The sequence below is a fragment of the Anoplopoma fimbria genome, chromosome 16 (genome assembly GCF_027596085.1).
Source record: "Anoplopoma fimbria isolate UVic2021 breed Golden Eagle Sablefish chromosome 16, Afim_UVic_2022, whole genome shotgun sequence".
In the NCBI taxonomy this organism is placed as follows: domain Eukaryota; kingdom Metazoa; phylum Chordata; class Actinopteri; order Perciformes; family Anoplopomatidae; genus Anoplopoma; species Anoplopoma fimbria.
In genome coordinates this window covers 15163024-15183623 of record NC_072464.1, presented here as the reverse complement: position 1 = coordinate 15183623, position 20600 = coordinate 15163024, and the positions used below count along the sequence as shown (strand labels likewise).

The window sequence follows — 20600 nt, the reverse complement described above, 5'->3', positions numbered from 1 at the left end:
TGTAAGCTCTGTTCAGCCACAGAAAAATGATGATGTTTGTTTGTTTGTTTATTACTTGTCTTGAGTAGGCACACGTTTATTAGTCTGTACTTAATATGAGGGTGCACATGTGGCTCATCTTGCATCTTGTCTCTTGTCACCATCTGTGTTCCCATTATGTCACATCTATGAAATCTGTATGACAACAGCTGACTGAAGCTTTGGTTACAACATAGGAGTTGAGATCAAAATAATTGCTACAATATAACTCCTCCCTTACACTCCAGCTTAAGTTCTCTTTGTTCTCAATACTACACTGGTTGATCTTTAGCTAAATGCATCTAAAGAAAATAATCATCCTGTCTCAATAAATGCAAGAGGAAATGAGTCATACCTATAAGGGCGAACCCATATGTGAATGTGGGTTCGCCACTAATTTACAATAGGGAAATAACAAACAATAGGTCTTGATAGAGTGAAATATGTTTGAACATTAGTTAGAGTCGCTGTATCAGAGTTGATGTAATATAAAAAATAAACCATTCTGAAACCACTGGGTGAAGTTGTCATGTGCAAAGCGGTGCTTTTCCCAAGTGCTCTTCCATGCTGGAATCATTTTTCAATCATTTCCAGTTATATAATCATTATTACTGTGAAATGAAAGACTTTAGACCCTTTACATATTTTCATATCATTAATATTTCCATTAGAAAAACTAAATTTGAAAAAAATACATTGGAAAAGCACATTCATGATGGGCGGACCTAATGAGGCGTCAAAGCAAAATGTCTTTTTCACCCCAAAGTGTATTGTTGTTCTAAAATAACATTAGAGATGTGAAAGTAATGAATCCGTCTGAGACCTATCAGCGGGTGGTGGAACACTTTCACCGTATGAATTACGTCACTGAACTTGTGTAATACAATGATTTTGTTGCTGTTGATAACTATAGCAGAGTACATTTTGAAATATATCTTCCACCTGAACACATGTGGTTCACTGCAAAGTATAATCAAGTTCCTTTCCTGTAAAGGAACGGCCTCCAGTAAAACAGTTTTACCCATTAAAATAAAAGGAGTTGCACCGCCTGTTTTCTATTTGAACACATAGAAAAATCAGCGCACACTAAACCAGATGACTAGCTGTTGTCTGTCTTTTCATTCTGATACAAACATGAAAGCTGGGTGGACCGTGACATGTGTGTTGTTGATGTGCCAGATTGAGCTGGCTTGACTAAACTATGATGACACCGTTGATTGTGAATGTTAAAAGTGAGCAGATGTAGCAGTAATGTGTGTTTTGCATTACAAATTACAAAGTTGAGTTTCCATATGAATTAATAATGTCACTGAAGTGTGTGGCTAGAGTCCTTTACATGAATTATTTAGTTTTTTCAACGTATTATTACATTATTTACAAGAAATTATGGTTTTACAATTGATCCTGACAATGACTGGGCTGATGCACTGTTGTGGAAATGGAAACTTTTGATTATCAGCAGTAATTATATTTAATTTACTTTATGAGATTTGTATTAAACAGAAGGCATCATTTATGTTTACAATAAGTGTTTGTAGGCTATTGCTAAATAGTTGCAGCCAATTCAATCCAGGCATTTTACACATTCTGCAATCTCTACATGTCAAGAGAAGTGAAAGTGAAATAAATGCCAAATGAAAAGACCACGTGATTCTCTTTATAAGTTAGTTATATGCTTGTAAGTTTGCGATACAAAAAAGTATTAGAAATCATTTATTTTTCTCACAAGGGGACACAGTCTTGGAACCATAAAATCTATGTGCCACAATGGAGGGAAATGCTCCAACACTGTAAAAGAAATAATTCAAAACATGAAAGCCTTAGCAGAGAACAACTGGCCCCATCAAGCAAAAAACATAACTCTAATGTTACTGCACTATGTTTTCCACTATGCATTCAAACCAGACTAAACTGCCTAAAAGAATGGGCGGTGCATTGCAATGATTTTGATTAGTACTGCCTTTGATCTGTGAGCAACGTTACATCATTAAATTCTGCATTCTTTGTTTGTTTTTGTTTCGTTTCACTAACTCAATAACTCTGGTTTTCTACGAGGTTGGACCAATTACATCAGCAGGTTTATATTGATGGTAATCATTTGAGGAATGCTTAATCAGAATCAGAATCAGAATCAGAATCAGAATCAGAAACTGTTTATTGCCAAGTACGTTACACATGCAAGGAAGTTGGCTAGGTGATAGGTGCGTACCAGTAAACACAGTGCAACAGCATAAGAATTTAAAAAAAAGAAAACATGAAAACGTACAATAAAGTATGGTAATCAAACAAACAAATAAGAGTACATCAAAAAAGTATATTGTTAAAATTAAAGTGTATATTAAAAGAGAAAAGATGTGCAGGGGTGTGTAACTATAAGACATTGCCCTGGGGATGTAAGTAACTGAGTCAGTGGGGGTCCCGGGCTTTATTGAAGAACCCATATGCAGATGGGAAGAAACAGTTTTTCTGGCGTGAGCTCTTTTTTTTCGCGTGAGTCCTGATGGACGGCAGCCTCCTGCCAGAGGGGAGGGACCCAAACAGTTTGTGTCCAGGGTGATAGGCGTTGTCAGGGTGCTGGATGCGAACAAGATTAATTAACCAAGTGACAGCTTTTTGCCTCAAGAGCTGAGGATAGTCCTGGGCTGTGTCTATGTTGCATGTTTGCTTGCTAATACCAATTAGACACGTATGAGCAGTGCACTGTGATGATACACTATTTTGGCGTAAGTATGAAAGAAATAATGTCAGCTGCAGTAAAGGATACAAAGTGTGCACCGATGGGCGTCAACTTCAATATTAGTTTGGAAGTGTCATTTCCAAATCATCAGTAAAAAGCTGTTGAACGCCAACGCACCCAAGGTTTTTTTACTGAACAAGCTGTCAACAGAATCGTCACACTATGCATACCGTAAACCACAACTTTTACCAGCTGTGAACTGCTTCTATGTGTCAAATAGTGTCAATCAACAACATACAGCATTCCAGACTCAGAACTCAGTCAGTATAAGTATTTAGTGGGATCAGAATACACACCATAAACTTGGCAGGTGTTAGCGCCGGTTGGTGCGTGGAGTCACTCTGCAGGTTGCTGTGAGTTTTATTGCATTTCCCAGGGAGAGCAATATGATGTCATCTACAGTTAAGACCCCTTTTCCTGGTTGGACAGCTGAGCTGGGGATAAGGAGTTTCTGTTCTCATAATAAACTCAACCAAAAGTTTCCTTCCTCGCTGTTGCGCTCAGTCTAGGTGTTTTCTTTTCTCACTCTGACTCTACCCACACCCAAACAAGCACACACTCTGTAGCTGTACCATATGTCTGAACAAAACTGTGCTTTAGCTGTTGACACAACACTTTCAGTTATTTGATCCATTTTTATTTATAAAATGAAGCCGTTCAAAATATAGCCTGCATTCATCGTAACTAATGAGACGTCAACAATAGGTAATAACATTTAATAATTTCTGCCTTTGTGAGAAAACACTGGCGTCTTACAACAGAGTCTTTACAAGACAAATAATTTAAGGACAAAATTAAAACATCAAAGAGGAGAGGAAACTATGAGCTGCTGGCTTTGTGCACAAGCTTAGGGCAGTCTCCACACATACATTTATAGAATCTTTAATATAAAAATAATCACAAAGATCACTCTTGAAAGAACTGACAGATGTGTTGACATGAATGATTTGTACTGTATCTCATTCTGCAACAGTAATGCTGTGAAAATGTTAGATTCACTTGATTGTTGTAGAACAATATTTGTCAGTTTAAAACCCACTTATAAGTCATGAGGAGAGATAGGTTCAAAAAGTCCTGTAGAAGCTGCTGTTTGGGTGGATCGTAATGCTGGAGCCCTCCATCTTCATGTCTGTTACACTTTCAATGTAACGTGTAGACAGTAAAATTCAAATTAGGTTGCCAATATAAGTTACTGTTTTTGCACCACAACAAACTCCAACTTTTATCTAGAATGTAGTTAATAAATACATTTTAAAAAAGCTCAGAAAGTGTTTCAATAGTTAATACAGTAAATATAAATCTGCAATTTTTAATCCAGGTATTATTTTGGTGAATGAAGTCCCAATTTGCAACATTTGAAAAAATGTAATATTCGTTAAATATACACGAAGATTAAACAGGATTATATTGTGTGACCTGTAGACATTTGTGTGATCTTTATGTGATGCTGTTTTGTGTCTACAATGTTCAGTTACCAAGTCAGTATAATACTGTATGATCCACTGTACTTCAGTGTCATCGGATGAATATGTAAATTAATGAAATAAAGCAATCTGGTAAAGTAAAGCATGTTTGTCTTTCAGCATCACCAACACGTTTTTTTCTTTGGTTCAGCAATACCTACATTTAAATAAACAAAGCACAACAAATAAAGAGTACCTTCAGCTAAATGAAACAACCCTCCTCAAAAAAACATTAACTGTTTATGCAGAGATACATGCATGACGCTACATCTGCAGAGAATATTGCAATTCTTGATATAAAAACAATACAGCATCGGAAACAAAGTCATACATTACAAATACGTACATGAGACATATACCGGTTTCTAAGTACTGTCTTTTCTGAGATTTAACAGTGTCTCCTGAACGGGGCCTTGCAGTTCCTTTGGGCATGTGGGACGCATACAGTGTTAGCAGCAGAAGAGTTCATTCACCAGTACAGAAGACTGGTGGTGTCTCCGTCTTTGTGCTGCGTGTTCATGTGTGCGTTTGCTTCACTCTGTTATATAACATGCAGATAGGTCGCCTGGGTGTCCACACCTATTACATTTTTGGCGGTGCATCTGTAAAATCCTGTATCCCTACTTGTCGGGTTTTGTATCACCAAGGAACCCTGTGGACTAAGGTAGAGGTTGCCATAGATACGAGGCTGACCCATCACCCTCAGCTGTGTCAGGTCTGGTGTTTCCCACGTGATCGTCGCCCGGGGTGTGGCTATCGTCTGGCACGGCAGCTCCACAGCAACCCCGGGGCGTGTGTATGTCACAGGGGAAGGCCCTGCTGTGATTCGTGGCGGGTAGGCTATGACAATGACGGGAACCGTGATGATGGAAACTGAGGAGGAGTCGCCACTGGTGGATCTGCAGGTGTAGGTGCCACGGTCGAACACAGTGGCCTGTCGCACTGTTAGTGTTCCATCCTGTTGGACAAGGTGCCTGTCAGAGTCACCACTCTCACCCCGAGACAGTACCTTGCCACTGGGCATGGTCCATGAGAGAGCACCCTGGGTGGATCCATGGGTGGGAGAAGCAGAGCAAGGCAGGTGAAGGGTCTCTCCATTAATGATGCTCAACAAGGGAGCTGTTCTGGTGCTCACTGCTGGCTCTTTGACAGGGCTAGTCACAGGGCTAGTGAAGCGGGGTGGAGGGCCAACTGGACGGGGTGCAGCAGGTAAAGACTGGGCGCTGTGTAGAGGCGCTTGAGTAACTGGGATTCTTGGATGGAGTGTCTCAGGCAACACTAGCTTTGAACTTAAGGATTGTGCTGGTTGCGATAAGGATCCTGAGCGAGGCGCCTCTCTTAAACGACTTTCCTGCACAGGCCTTTCCACAGCCGCTCCCCTGTGTGGAGATCCGGCCTCTTCCTGTGGCTCAGACACCTCCAGCTCCACCTGTATTCGCGTCTGTTCTCTCTCACCTCTCACCACACACACCAAGGTCCCTCCATCGCTCGCCCGCACTCCTCGCAGCTCCAAGGAGCCGTTTCGGTGCACAGTGAGTCGGCTGCCATAGTAAGGAGCTGGCAACACACCGTTACCGGGCAGAAGCCAGGCCAGACGGGGGGGAGGGGAGCCTCGGGAGGGGCATGGCAAGAGAACAGTTTGGCCTTTCACCACTCGCTGCTTCACTGTCGTTACCACAGCCAGAACTGTGTTAGTAGAGTTTTTAGTAGCTGTATCACTAGCAGATATACTGGTACTACTACCGCTGCTACTCCTGCTAAACGTATTTCCTCCGAGTGCGCCAGTACCAGCTCCATTATTAGACACACTGCTGCTAAAAACTCCAACATTTCTAGAAGTACCACTTATCCCGACATTGACTCTAGTGTTAGCATCATGACCAGCCTTTCCTGCAATGACTTCATTATTATTAGTTCCAGGATTCCTTTCTACACTTTCTCCTCTAACTGTGCTGCGACTGTTAACCACACTATTACTATTACTCACAATGCCAGGTCCATTTTGATTTATTCCAATGTTATCTGGTTTGATGTCTATATTCCTAGCCACGCTCACCGGACCACTGATAACACTGCTTCCAAGTTGTGTTGAGATTCCACTGACTGGCCTGTTCAAGCCATCTCGACTATGACTCCTTAAGGCCGGATTAAAGCCACTTGGTGATATAATAGTGCCAGTGTTTGGAACAATGTTCCTTATTCTGCCATTATGATCACTATAGCCATTGTTGCTGCTGTTATTGCTGCCATGCTTGCCATACTGATTTATCCCTGCATTATTAATGCTCACCCCTGATCTACTGTAAGGACCACTGCCAGGCCCATTGCTAGTACTCCAACCTCTTCCTCCGCTCTGGCCACTCAGTCCATGGTTAGGATCCTCCACCTCCAAGCCCACCACCATAGTCCTCTCCCCGGAAGGGTTGCTTGCTCGACATGTGTAGTTTCCCGTGTCGATCTTTTGAGCCAGACGCACCTCCAGAGTTCCATCTGAAATGGCCACAACCCGCTGAGGATAAAAACCAGATCCCAAACTTCGTGGGATGGCACGGCCTGTCGGGGAAAACCATGTAACTGTCGGAGCAGGAACTCCTGTGGCCTGGCAGCGGATTGTGGCGGTGCCCCCCTGACGTACTTTGATGACTTTGTGGCTTTTGTCATCAGTGAAGCTGGGTGGAGATGTCATCATGACCTTTACTTTGACCTTAAAAGATTGAATTTGTATGAAGGAATGAATTACTGATTTAATTTGCACTTTTATTTATTCCATGTTTATTGTGAATAAGTAAATCAAAGCATAATTAAATTATGTTATTATTATCAGCATGAGAAACTTTTTTACCTTCATGGTGTCTTGACCTCCTTGATTCTCAGCGTAACACGTGTACTCTCCCTCTTCTCCCATACCCACCGCTGGAACCAGTAACGTCCCATTGTCAAAAACAGTTAACCTCCGTGCTCTCCCGCCTCTGTCATCCCCCTGCAACACACTGTTCACCATGGTTCCATCCGGTAGGCTCCAACGGACTGCTGGGTCAGGCAGTCCTGATGCCTGGCAATCCACCTGCAAGGAATGGGATAATAATTGTTATCACTGAGAAGTTTTGTGGCTTTTATTTTGATGGAAGTTGAGCTGTTGAGAAATAAGATCTTCTTTTGTAAGGAGGATTGATGCATACTGTACTCTATTTTCAAGCTGTTTTAAGGCTGTATTTACACCCTTAAAAAAAATAAAACCCACAGTAGAAAAACACGGCTAAGCAACTCAAATTTAAATGCATAAAAAAAGCATTTGGAGCTCATTAACGTTTAAATGAAATCCTCTTTCACCCCGCTTGACATAGTTTTCATTAACCATTAAATATTTATGTGTGAGGACGTATCCCCTCAAGGCCACTGTTGATGATTCATAACAGGCTATGACCTGACAGGTTGTTCTTTTCTTTTTGAGTCAAAAAAAAGAAACAACCAAAGACTGCTTGAAGCTGTAGAAATGTTTGGCACCATGCCCAGTGATAGAAGACACCCAACACACATCACTGTCTACACAAAAAATGAGGAAGAAAGTTCAACTTTCTTTTAAGTTTTAGGCATGATTTGTTTCCAAAAGATGTGATCTGTTAATAACTGCTGTTTTTGTTAATTTAATAAAGATCATTATTGGGAGCTAGACAGGGATGAAAAATTATATAGATTTTTTTTTCATTTAGCTCACCTTCAGTGGCTTGCCCAATGACACCATCTGAGTGAGCGGCTGCTTAGGCTCGATCTTTGCAGGCTTGGTAGCCACAGAGACACGCAGGAGGCGATAATCATCTGAGACCTTGTTCCGGGCAATACAGAGGTAGTCTCCAGCATCCTTCTCTGTTACTCTCTGGACTGACAGAGTGCCATTAGTGTGCACCTTCAGACGTCGGTCAAAACTGAAATTCAAATTTGGAATACACGTGAGACATGATACTCAGGGAATTACCGCAATATAATTGTACAACCAATACAATTTAAGTGATTTCTTTTTTTCTCATACAGCCCACATCCCCAGTACCTGAAGTGCATGTCCACTAGTTTCCTGCTGGGGGTCCTCCAAATGATAATGGGTGATGGGTTGCCAGTTACAGAGCAGTGGAGCTGCAAAAAAAGCCCGTAGTGGACAGAAGTAACGGAGGGTGATGTTGAGACAATAATGGCCTTACTGAAGGGGGAGACAGGTGAGGGATGCAAAGCAGCTGAGGCTCTGCTTTTGTCAGAGGAGGAAGAAGAAGTAATTCTTATGTTGTTGACAATGCTGGGTGACACTTTGGTGTTATTCGTGGGCACTGTGGAGGGTGGGGAGAGAGAGGAGGGTTTTGTTTTGTTGGTGTTGGTCAAGTATGTGGGGGAGGCAGTGACTGTTTTATTGATTTTAGGAGATGAGTTAGTGGAACTGGGTTTGTCCTTATGATGTGAAGTTGAAGGAGATTTTTTTTCAGTAGCAACTGCTTTTGCCCCTTCACTTCTTTCTCCACCTTGTCTTCTTTCTCCTTCTGCCACCCCTTCAATTTCTACCCTCACTGTCCTCTTAACGGCCCCAACAGCATTACTTGCTGTGCACTCGTAATTCCCTGAGTCCTTTGGCCCCACTCCTCGAATATGCAGCGTCCCATTGGGCAAGACAAAAAGGTTGCCATGCAGAAACTGGGATGGGCGAACCAGAGTCCCATCGGGGATTCGCCAGCGCAGAGTTGGTGGCGGCGCACCTCGGGCAGAGCAGTGAGCATAAACAGGCCTCCCTGGAGACAAGAGCAGGTGTTCCTCTCTGGGTTGCTGTATCACCGGGGGCAACGAGGACACGTGAACACGAGCAGAGGCACTGGCAGCACCTGCTGAGTTCGAGGCCACGCAGCGATACACCCCTCTGTCACTTGGTAAAGTTACTGAGATGTGGAGGGTTCCATTCTTGTCCATAGTGATGCGGCCGGTGGAGGAAGCAGTGGAGGTCAAGGCAGAGCGATCAGGAAGAACCCAAGACAGCAGGGGGCTGGGAACGCCATCCGCCTGGCACTCCAAGTGCACCTCTCCACCCTGATGAATGGTAGCTTCTCTGTAGCTGGCCAGCTTCATCCGAGGGGGGCGGGTCCATACTTCCAGGGTGGTTAGCAGTCTATCATGGAAGAGTAAAGCACACACAAACTCATTTTAAAAGCTTGCACACATTTCAAATACACGTGAAATGAAAACAAACCATTAATGTCATACGACACATTAAGGGAACACCCGAAGGCATGCATACACAATTAGAACAGGAATCCTATAAACATGGCCTTGAAAAACATATTATTCAAGTTAAACACACATATTGGGGCATTTCAAACAATGTCATATAGAGCACATATTTCATAATACTCTGTAATGTAATTACTACAGAACATATTTCTCCCCCTAGTAATTTTAACTAAATAGTATACTTTGCATTAATATTCTGGTATCAATAGCCTCACCTGTCACGACCCAGAAAACTGTGTGCACTGCAGATATATGTGCCCCTGTCCTGCAGCTGAACATTCTGGATAACAAGGGTGCCATTTGGCAAGACCTCAAAACGGTGAGCCCTGGAGTGGATTGACATCACTGCTCCTGAGAGAGAGAGAGACAGTCAGACAGACAGCAAGCAAGAGAGAGCAGCAGTGAGGAGACAGAGTGGAAAAACAGAGACAAATTGGGGAAGAAAGTTAGAGAATGAGTAAGAGACAGAGGAAAGGAGGATCAGGGACATGCCGAGTTGCACAGCATGTCGTAAACCCAGTGATGCAGTGCACAAAATGTTCCATTACTTTCATGCAATATGTCTTTCCCACATGGCAAGCAGGAGAAAAAGCCTATTGTGTGCAAGCCAGTGCGTAATGCTGGGTGTTAATGGGTTATTTCATCAGTGTAATATGTGTTCATATTCATTAAGTTATAGTACCTACTAAAACTGAGGCTGATTTTCCTTTCACATCTATGACCTCAAGTAAATACAAACCTTTACTTATTCTGTTTTTAAAGGTAAGGTCTGTACTTTTTCACAGCATAAATGAAGTGTATATTCACACATAATTAAACATTTCTATTTTTCCCAGCATAGTTGAAAATGTAGGCCTGAAGTTTCAGAGAGCGGGTTTATTGAGTAAACTGGAAAACTTTATTGAGATTTTACATCAGTCCATGAACCAGATTTGAAATGTAGACATTTAACTTAAACATAAGTGAAGATAAAACTGAACCCTGATTTATACATAAATTAATTTAAGGGTGTTTATTTTCTTCGAAATATGCACATATGTGTGTATGCTGAAAAAAATGATGCTGCACTGTCCGTACCTGTGGCGACCTTAGTCCATGTGATGGAGGGCTTTGGCTGTCCTTGAGCTTCACAAGCCAGCCTGGCAGTGCTTTCTGCTGGGAACGACACTGTCCTGACGTGTGGGTCTGCAATCATTGGTCTGGATCTCAATACTGGGGCCTATAAAAACGATGTAGTAAAGAGATTATAGTGGCATAGTAATGGATACTAGAATTTATTAATCTAATCTTAACAGAAATGAAAATAGTAAAAATAGAAAAATTTACATTATTACCAAGATGTGATCAAACATAATTTGGCTGACTGTATAAAACAATTTCATAGAACAATACCAAACCAAAACAACAGATCAATAAAAACTTAGTTTAGGGGATACGTTTATTCCCAAAGGTTATCTAACTTTAAAACAGAGAGTAACATGAATATGTAAACCCTTCAGTAAAACCTTTTGAAAAAGTTTGTGATTACTATTATTTCATTTTTGAACAGTAAATATTTTTAAGCATTGTTCAGGCTCATAAATACAATACAGCAATACTGTAATCCCAGATTTAGAATCATTTGGGGTGGAGCCAGTGGATTGGTCTGTTGCATCTTGCCAAAAGAGCTCTGGAAATGAATTAACAATTGATTATCTCAAATCCCTTGTGATTAGAGTCTCTAAACACATAATGTTGCTGATTATGGAACATGTGTTTTTCATCTCTTATTTAGATCTGGCAGAGACTCCGGTAGAGCTCTGGAAAAGCCATGAAATTGAAGAATTGTCATAAACATCCCTTCGATTTAATAGCAGGTCCTGTGGTTAAAGATTAGACTATTTCCAGATCTATTGTGCATTTCTGTTTTACCCAAGGGCTTGCACAGTCGGGTGTGGTGTGTTTGTTTGTGTGTGTGTGTGTGTGTGTGTGTGTGTGTGTGTGTGTGTGTGTTGTGTGTGTGTGTGTGTGTGTGTGTGTGTGTGTGTGTGTGTGTGTGTGTGTTTGTGTTTGTGTTTGTGCACCCGCACGTATGTTTTTTATCTTTTTCTGGAACAGCACTCACTAAGAAAATAAATGTTAATTTGAGTTCTACTTAGCTGACACCAAAGAAAAATAGCTTTATGTAAGGTATATGAACTGCAATCTACATTTAACAGCACACTTAAGGAATGACTAATTAAGTGAATGACTGAAAGCAAGGAGCAGACAAATGGGAAAACATTACACAAATTAGCAATTAAATTAACAAATAAAGAATACATTGTCACTCTAACTTGGCTCTTACTCTTGTTATAATCTATGTGCTTGTTTTAAGATCCACTTTGGGTACTAGAATCCACAAAATAGCATTACAGTGTTATATTAATTGATTTGAACTCACCCCAGGGGTAGCAGGAAGCAAAGGTGAGGGGAGCCAGTGTGGCCTGCTGCCGTGTGAATCAGGAATAGAATTGGTCACAGGGTTCTTCCAGTCAGGAGAGGGTCGACTCTGGCTTGTACCCCCAGAAACAGGCTTCCTTCTGGGATCAACATGGACAATGCTCGGCCTCTCTCTGGATGATGCTGTGCTACTTGTTGATGTCATTATTGTTGTTGTAGTAGTAGTTGGTGATGTACTGGGTATTGTTGCCCTTGCAGTAGTTGGAGAGGTTTGGACTGAGGTGGCAAATCTAGTACTACTAGAAGAAGAAGTAGCTTTAGTAGTAATAGTTGTAGTAGTGGTGGTGGTAGGGTTAGGAGTTGTGGGAATAGCTTTAAATGAGATTGTAGTACTTGTAGAGGTAGTAGTAGTAGTAGTAAAAGAAGTAGTAGAAGGTCTAGTTGAGGAAGTACTAGTGGAAGTGGGAGTAGTAGATGTAAGAAAAGGAGTGGTGGTAGTAGTAGTAGAGGTAGGAGTAGCTTTAGTACTTCTGATAGCGCTGGGTGTTGGGATAATAATTGTAGTTGTAGTGGGCATGATGGGACTTGTAGTCATAGGAGCACCCGTTGTGGGAAGTGTGTCATCACTAGCTGTAGTAGTGGATGTACTTGTAGTGCTTCCATCAGAACTAGTAGAATGAGTGCTCTTGAGAGTAATAGAAGGGGTTGTTGGGATTTTTGCAGTAGTTGTTGTGCTGGGGACTGTAGAGGAAATACTGGAGGAAGGAGTGGGTGGGAGGGAGGTGGAGGAGTGGGACACATATGGTACACCCGACAAATTCCTCCACAGCTCTTCACTGTGTTTGCTTGGGGGTATATCAACATGTTTGCCTAAGGCTGTGTGTGTTTGTGTGTGTGTCTCTATGCCATGTGTATGTGTCCCGGTGTGTGTGTATGGCTCATGTGTCTGTGCCATTGCAGTGTGTGAGTGAGTGGGTTCTGTTGTCGCTGTGTTGAAGAAAGTGGACCCTGCAGTGTCTGGGATGTTGGCTGAGTGAGTCACCATGTCTATATGTATCTCTGTGCGAGAGGGGGATAATGAGGTTAGAGCAGAGGAAGCTGAAGTCAAGGAGGGGGAGGCAGATTTTGAAGTGGAGATACCATTAGTGTTAGAAACAGGGGGAGACAGAAGATTTGGTGACACAGTAGTCCAAATATGGACACTCTGTGTCAACGAAATAGCTGGAGATGTGGTTGTGGATGCCAGCAACATCACATTATTCTGATTTGTGGTAGTGTCCGGTGTTGCAGTTTGTGACCTTGGGTTCGTAGCGTCAGGGAGAGGTCGGGGTGGGGTCAAAGGGCGCCCCCTGGGCCTGTTGATGATTCGTCTTCGCTGTCCGATTCTCCTGCGAGAATTCCAAGGGCTTTGAGGCCGCGAGTTTGGTACCAAATTAGGGAAGAGTCCCTGTCGGGGACTTTGAGGCCTGGCCCTAGATGGGTTGGTGTTTGCTTCTGGCTCATTTCCTTCACCTGGTTCTGGGACGATTTCATTTGTTCCTGAGATTGGCTTAGAGGTGACTGGTTCTTTCTGTGTCTCTGGGTTTGTCACTGTCTCGGACTGTGGAGATGCTTTCTCTGTCTCTCTCTCTGCCTCGTTCTCACTATTTGTCTGTGTATCTGTTGCCGCCTCTGTCCCTTTATTTCTCTCTGTCTCTTTTTCAGTGTCTGTATTTGTCTCTGTGTGTGTTTGCATTTCTGTGTGAATGGGATGAATGAGCTGTAAGCCTTCCTCATGTAGATCAGTGCCATCAACAGATGACCCTTCAGTTTCTGCTTCCACCCCTGATCCATTAGCTCTACTGCTTTCTGTATCATGACGTCCCTCCTGTCTTTCTGTGTTTCCACCTTTGCCTCCTCCCTGTGGTTCAGCTGTGGGCTTTCCTGCTTCAATGGGCTGGCTGTTATTGGTCTTTTGTCGTATCTTAGCCAGGAGGTCAGCCCATTTCTGAGGGTCTATCCTTTGTTTGTTTGTGGTAACTCTATGTTTGTTCTCGAAGCGATTTCTTCTCCGGTCATTGGATGGTAGTGGCCCTTCTCCTCTTCTCAGAGAGCCTTCTCTAATAGGTCCAAGTCGTCTGGGTTTTCCGATGGGATAACGTCTGTTTTGAGGAGGTTGTAGAGGTCTTGGGTGCTTCCTTTTGCCAAAAAGATTGATCTCCTCTTCTTCCTCTTCATCCCCCGATCCTTCCTCCACAAGTAATGGAGCTCGTATCTTGGTTGACCTGCCAGCGGCTGACTGTGGCCCTGTGGGAAATGAAGTCCTAAGCGGAGGGAGGTAACGTGAGTTTACCTCCAGATGCATGGACAGAGAGTCACTACCGTACTGGTTCACAGCAATGCAGCGGTAATGACCAGCATCCCTCCGTGACGGGTTAGGCAGAGACAGACTTCCATTTAATTGTAGAGTGAGCCCACCTGATACAGCTAACCCCCACTTTACTATGTTTCCATCTGGTAACACCCAACTCATATGAGATGCTGGTGAACCAGATGCCTTGCAGGACAGATTGATAGGCTCCCCAACATTTCCAATGACAGGAGGTCCCACTTTCTCTCCTGAAGGCGGTACAGAGGACTCCTCCACTGCCAGGCGCAGGGGGAGAACATCTACATCCATGCCTGCCCTGGCTATGCAGTGGTAAATTCCTGCATCTGAGAGCTGTACTTTGTGTAGAAATAAACCAGAGGCCAAAGCCTGGAGCCTACCATCTAGGCTGCTGGAGGGGGAAATTAGCATGGATCCATCTGGGAGAACCCACTGTACTTTGGTTTTACCAGAACTTAAAACAGGGCATGATAGCTCCACCTTACTTCCTGCTACCGCCGCCAGGGCCGTGGGGGTATGATTAGTTGAAATAAGCACCCATGGGTGAGAGGTAGGGGCGGACGTTGAGGGATGAGAAGCAGGGTCCGGATGAGCAGCGACTCTTGTTGAGTATATAAGTTGGACTTTGTGTGGGTTAGACTGCCCTCTGTTTAGTTGAATGCTAATGGCTGGCTGTAGCAGCCACTGTGGAGTGGCTTTAACAGAAACTTCGACTCCAGTGTGATAATATCCATCTGTCTCTGCTGCCTGCCTGTAGCGGTATGCCAATGCCGGGGCTTTACTCAGCATGATCTCCCTCTCCAGGCGAACCGCAGTCTCACTGTAGTAAGCGAGAATCCTCCAAAGATTTTCATAGCTCTGTTTCTCCACAGGGCACTCCAGGGAGAGTGACAGAGCAAGGGGGAGAGGAGAAGAGGAGGACAGAGAGAGATCTGGAGGAGGAGCGATATCCTGGAACTCTGAAGAGTGAGTGATGTTGCATCCCAGGTCGACACTGTTCCCCTGTTGGTCAGACAGACCCAAATAGGCGGTGCCTAAAGGCTCTCTGAAGGATTCACTTGATTGGATTTCACTGAGGTCTGTCTCTAAAGGTGTGTCTCTTCCTGGGGAGGAGATAACAGGCGAGGTGCACGATAGGTCAGTATGGTCAAGCAAGCCCTGACCTTGAAGGGAATTGGGCGAGGCACAGATTGGACACTGAGGGCCGCTGGGACATTTCATTAGGCCTAATTGAAAGAGAGAGGCAGAGAAAATCATGTCATTAAAAGAATCCTCACCATCTCTGGCATATCAACTGTTTATAACAGCATAGCAACTATACAAACATATTAGTGCACATTTAAGCTATCTGCACATGTGGTGTCATATATTAGTCATGCCGGCTCATCTTAAGCATCTATTAACCTCTCTATATTTTACTAATTCGTTATGGTTACTTCATCTACTCATAAATCAGAAAATTGCATCACTTCATTATTACACAGGAATCATTAGCCTATTTTTTTTTTTTTCCCCCACATCAACGCTGTCATCATAGATTAGTCATGGCAGGTTAGGTCTGCCATAATGAGACGCATTTCATGGTCCAGCCCTGTTTCACATCTCAATAACAGCCACCAGACACACTGGATAAGAAACAGAAAATGAAGGAAAACAGAGAAGTGTGTGATGGAAAGCAGGTGTAGAGATAACAAAACCAGATGTGTTATAAAGTGACTTTATCTCATTCTATAATCTGGTTGGATCTAGATTAAATAGTTTATGGACTGGAATTATCAACAAATTAGTCTTCTCTCTCTCAATCCCTCCCCCATGTTCCTTTTCACCTTATCTCCTCATCTATTTCTTCTTCTTAAGTCACTCAAGCAACCACATTTTTGCATCTTTTTTGACTGAATTAAACTGGCTCAGAGGCATAATCAATGACCACTATAAAATGTGTGTGTGCACATAGGAGACAAAACAACAAATAAAACAAATATTTTTTCAGACGTGACAGTCACCTGGATGAGCCAGACTCCAAGTGAGAAACCAAGTCATCCTACAGTCACAACTCCACGGATTAGCCTGCAGCACAACAGTCTCCAACAGAGGTGCTGTCGCCAAGATCTCTCTGGGCAGAGTGGTTAGGCTGTTGTTGGACAGGTCTAGGTTTCTACAGGAGGGGAAAACAGAGCAAAGACCAGATTGTGGTCAAAAGGGGAGGGGAAACACCTAGTTTTAATAAAAGTCATGGATGAATAGATGAAAGAATGGTAGTGGGCAGTGAGAGGACACAGGTTAGGGGTAAGAATTAAATGTATCATTTCTTATCATCACCTTCATATTCTGACCAAAGTTATGCCAATACAAGTGGATCAAAAAACTGGTAAAGAAACAATGCTGTAGCTTTTAGTCTCAGAGGTGTATTCGTCCAAATACCAATAAACAGCAATAGAAATCTTACCTTTTTTCATCAGGCTATTAGTTTTCTTTGAAGAGTGTTTAAGGATATTACAACAATGATTATTACATTATGTCCTTTGAGTGTTAAAGCTCACCTGAGGGTAGAGATGTAATATGTATTCAGGAGGGATAGTGTGCACAGAGTGTGAGGGTGCAGCTGATGCAGCCTGTTCCCCTGCAGGCGCAGCAGCCTGAGGCTAGTCAGTTGGAGAAGTGCCCGGGGGTGGATGTGCTGGAGGAGGTTGTGATCCAAGTACAGACGGAGCAGTGAGGTCAGGCCAGAGAAGGTCAGAGATGAAGAGATCTCTCTCAGCTTGTTATAACTCAGCTTTAGTATCTGTGGGGGAGGGGGAGGAAACGGAGTGAGCGGAAGCAATGAAGGATTTAAGGAGTAATTAAATAATAAGCATCAAAGCTGATGAAAAGACCAAGTCTTCGCAATGATCATGAGTGGACACCACATGCTTTTAAATTTGAATTTATGACAAATGATGTGAGCGGAATTTGAATGAAGATGAAGGGGTGAAAAACTCTTTGTAAACAAAAATTACTAGAAGTCTACGGAAAAGTCCCTTCCACCAGCACATAAACTCACATGTAAAAATTGCAACAACAGCCCACAGCACATAACCAGAAAATGTATTAATGCTGTGTGATTATCGATTCAAAATTGAAATGATATGAAATGTAGCCCTTTATACTCTAGGGGATCCAATACTATTCCTGTTATGCATTGAGAACCCACTACATTTTAAGAAGGCACACCACGAAAACCATGTTGTGGAATTGTGTTTCTGTTAGGCTTATGATAAATCTGCTCTGCGGGGAGGCGATTTAGGCAGACTTTGGCAGAGTTCCAGCTGCTAACAGATCTTACATGTGAATATGTCAGCATATGGAAATATGGATGCTATTATCACACGATGGCAGATATATCAGCTTCTGCCTGTGAGATGAAGGGAACAATTGCTTGTTGAGTAATATCACTTCCCCACAGACTGTGAACTGTCTGTCCTTAGGTAGCTGCAAAAATGTCCAGTGTGTTTCCCCTCACTGAGCAGTGAAGAAGAATGACTGCACATCAATTATGCATTAGTATGCTGAATAATGTGAACAAAATCATATAAACTGTTATAATTAATTAACTATATTAATTTGCATACTGTTATCCCAGATAAAATGTAAAATTAATCATTTTATTTATCCATTTTTATCAACAATGTAGGGACCTTTCCTAATTGTACTATTTTGACAAATGTTATATATCTTGATTATCCCTGCATTACTCATGGTGCTAAAAACGTCATCTTCAGTTTAATTATACTCATCTCTCTAAGTTAGGGAACTATGTAGATTGTAAACTATATGTACAACACAAATAGAAAGTTTAAGAGCTGAGCTTTCTGTAACAACAAAGCACATTTGAAATAGTGCAGTAGCCCCTGAGGAATGATTTGAGTACATTCTATGGAGAATTTTCACAACCGTGCACATCAAATACCTAAATCTCCAAAGAGTCATAGGTTCAACATGTGAGGAGACAATGATTCATTTTCCCCATTAACAGCCATATATTTTATAATCCAGCATCAGTAGTTTGGTATGGCACAGGACATTTCAGAGCATTTTCAATGCTGGTTGCTGATAAGTCCAGCTCCATAATGTAGAACTGTACAACAAGAAGATGCCTCCGTAGAATCATCTACACTGCCTCAACATGTTGGGTGTCATCATCCAGTAGTTTGGTTTTGATTAGAAATCCCTCTCTTTTCAGTATTAAACCAGGATATTAATATAGGTTCAACACATGTTGGTGTTGCTCTTCTTTCTGTTTACCTGTAATGATTTCATATCTCTGAACGCTGCATCTGGGAGATGGTGGAGGTCGTTGCTGTGGAGCATCAAAAGCTCCGCCTTCCTAAGCCCAGCCAGAGAACTGTCATGGATCCTGCTGATGCTGTTGAACCTATGGGGGCACAGAATCAGAATCATCAACCTGAGAAGTCAGAAAGTCACCTAATACTATTATTTCCATATTAGCACATTAATTAACTTCAGCTTGACACCTTGATCCACACTCAGGGTAAATAAAAGCACTTTATCGTAAGCGCATACATCTATTGTGTATGTGCTTTAAATGCATTCCCTTACCCTAAATTTATGCGGCGTGTGTGTATAGGCAAGCCAGAAGGTACAGTAAGCAGGGAGCGAAAGGTACAGTGGACTTCATTGGCCTGGTAGCAGTTGCAGCTCCTGGGGCAGGCCTGCCCCATCGGCACTGCAAGTGTCAGCACCAGGAGAGTCAGTGGCACACACACACTCCAGTACATCTTCACTCCGCGAGAGGAGAAGCAACGCTGGGATTATCTCTGCCAAAAAGAGAAAAAAAGATCAAGATTGATGGAGGGCAGCAAAGTACACCACAGTGACATCTCAAAATCCAGATGAGAGCCTCGCTCTCCCCTCCTCTCTTTCTTTCTTTCTCTCTGTTTTATTCAAACAGCCCCCAAAACAAGGGGATTTGCAATCTGTAGCATACAACACATGAAAAGCTCTATCCGTAGATCCACACTAGACAAAATAGACCTTTGGGTTATCTACACACATGGGTGTGTGCCCAGTAGGATAATTGAAAGATATATTTCACCGCATAAACAAAAAAAAATGTGCAGGAGGATTTAATGAGAGTAAAGCAAAGGCATCAAATTAAACCCCACAGAAACTATCCATCTCTCTCCCTCTCTCTTATCTAATCTCACACAAGCGAACAAATGCACTTAAACCATTCAAACTCATCAAACCAACTGCAATAGCTTCGAGAGTTTTGTTTTTTTTAAACTCTAAACTGATTTTAAAGTAAATTACTCACTGTAACAAGAAGCATCCGAGATTGATTACTGTAATGCATAGCAATGGTTGATAAGAGTATACCTTGAAATCCTTTGGAGTTAATTCCCAGAATGATTCATTTTGCCCTTCAAATACTGGTTTTAATCCAACTGCACGTTTCGGAAATTTGATATGCAATGAACCAGTTCATTCAACAATAAACTCCGACATTGTTGAGCAAAGAAAGTCCCCCCCCTCAAAAAAAAAAAGGTTGTCACACAGGATGTCACTGAGGAGAGAGCGAGGAAAATGTAAAGTCAGACTTTTGTCAACTCCGCACAACAAGAAAAATCCTCAAAGTAAAACCCAACAGGTCTGCTTGCGCGTCTCATGAAAAGAAAAGTAGCACTGGAAGCGGCAGGCTGTGTGTGCGCCTTTGTGCGGATGACAGCGGATGTGTGTGAGTGTGTGTGTGTGTGTGTGTGTGTGTGTGTGTGTGAGCTTAGGGAAAGCGACTGGACTGAAGTGAACTTTGAGTGACGCTTGGGCTGAGGGGTTTGTCCAAGGAGGGGCTTTCTGGAAACACAGAGGTAACAAGTAATTGCGCTTCTCAGATCTTTTTACGCAGCATTTAAGCCAAAGAAGTGGACGTCCTTCCTCACGAGATGCAGCTCATTTTACATCACTCAATTGCTGCACAACGCGTTTTATAACTGCTCTGCACACTCCATCTGTGGTCACAATTAATTAGGGGAATGGTTATGTGGCTCTAGCTAGATGCAGCTCATCAGTGTCCTTCAATAAATACACTTTTCTTACATTTAGTAGAGCTACAAAAAGTGAGGCTGAGTAATTTCTTCCACCATGACTCCCACCTCCCCAGCTGTTTGGTGACCAGCCTAGAAAATTACCAAATGCAACTTCCTGATTTATTTATTTTTCTCATGTTTGGATTTAACTGTTCCATTATATATCTTCCGTAAAGTTAATGTCCCTTCGTAAATGTCCAGTAGCTGTTTCAATGTCTTTTTTGCACTGTTATGATAAAAAAAAAAAA

The 20600-nt window shown here is 42.5% G+C and overlaps 1 protein-coding gene across 1 annotated transcript; it reads right to left on the bottom strand.

Moving 5' to 3' along the window:
• Nucleotides 1–3429: 3429 nt before the first annotated feature.
• LOC129104933 (matrix-remodeling-associated protein 5-like) lies at nt 3430–19044 on the bottom strand. The gene is made up of 13 exons (XM_054615797.1): nt 18866–19044; nt 18551–18680; nt 16810–17051; nt 16273–16424; nt 13704–15495; nt 11903–12041; nt 10558–10699; nt 9696–9831; nt 8746–9358; nt 8264–8406; nt 7934–8141; nt 7061–7282; nt 3430–6922 (listed from the first exon to the last, which is right to left on the bottom strand). The coding sequence occupies exons 1-13, from the start codon at nt 19042–19044 to the stop codon at nt 4760–4762; spliced, it is 6261 nt and encodes a 2086-aa protein (XP_054471772.1). The 3' UTR covers nt 3430–4759.
• Nucleotides 19045–20600: the final 1556 nt, after the last annotated feature.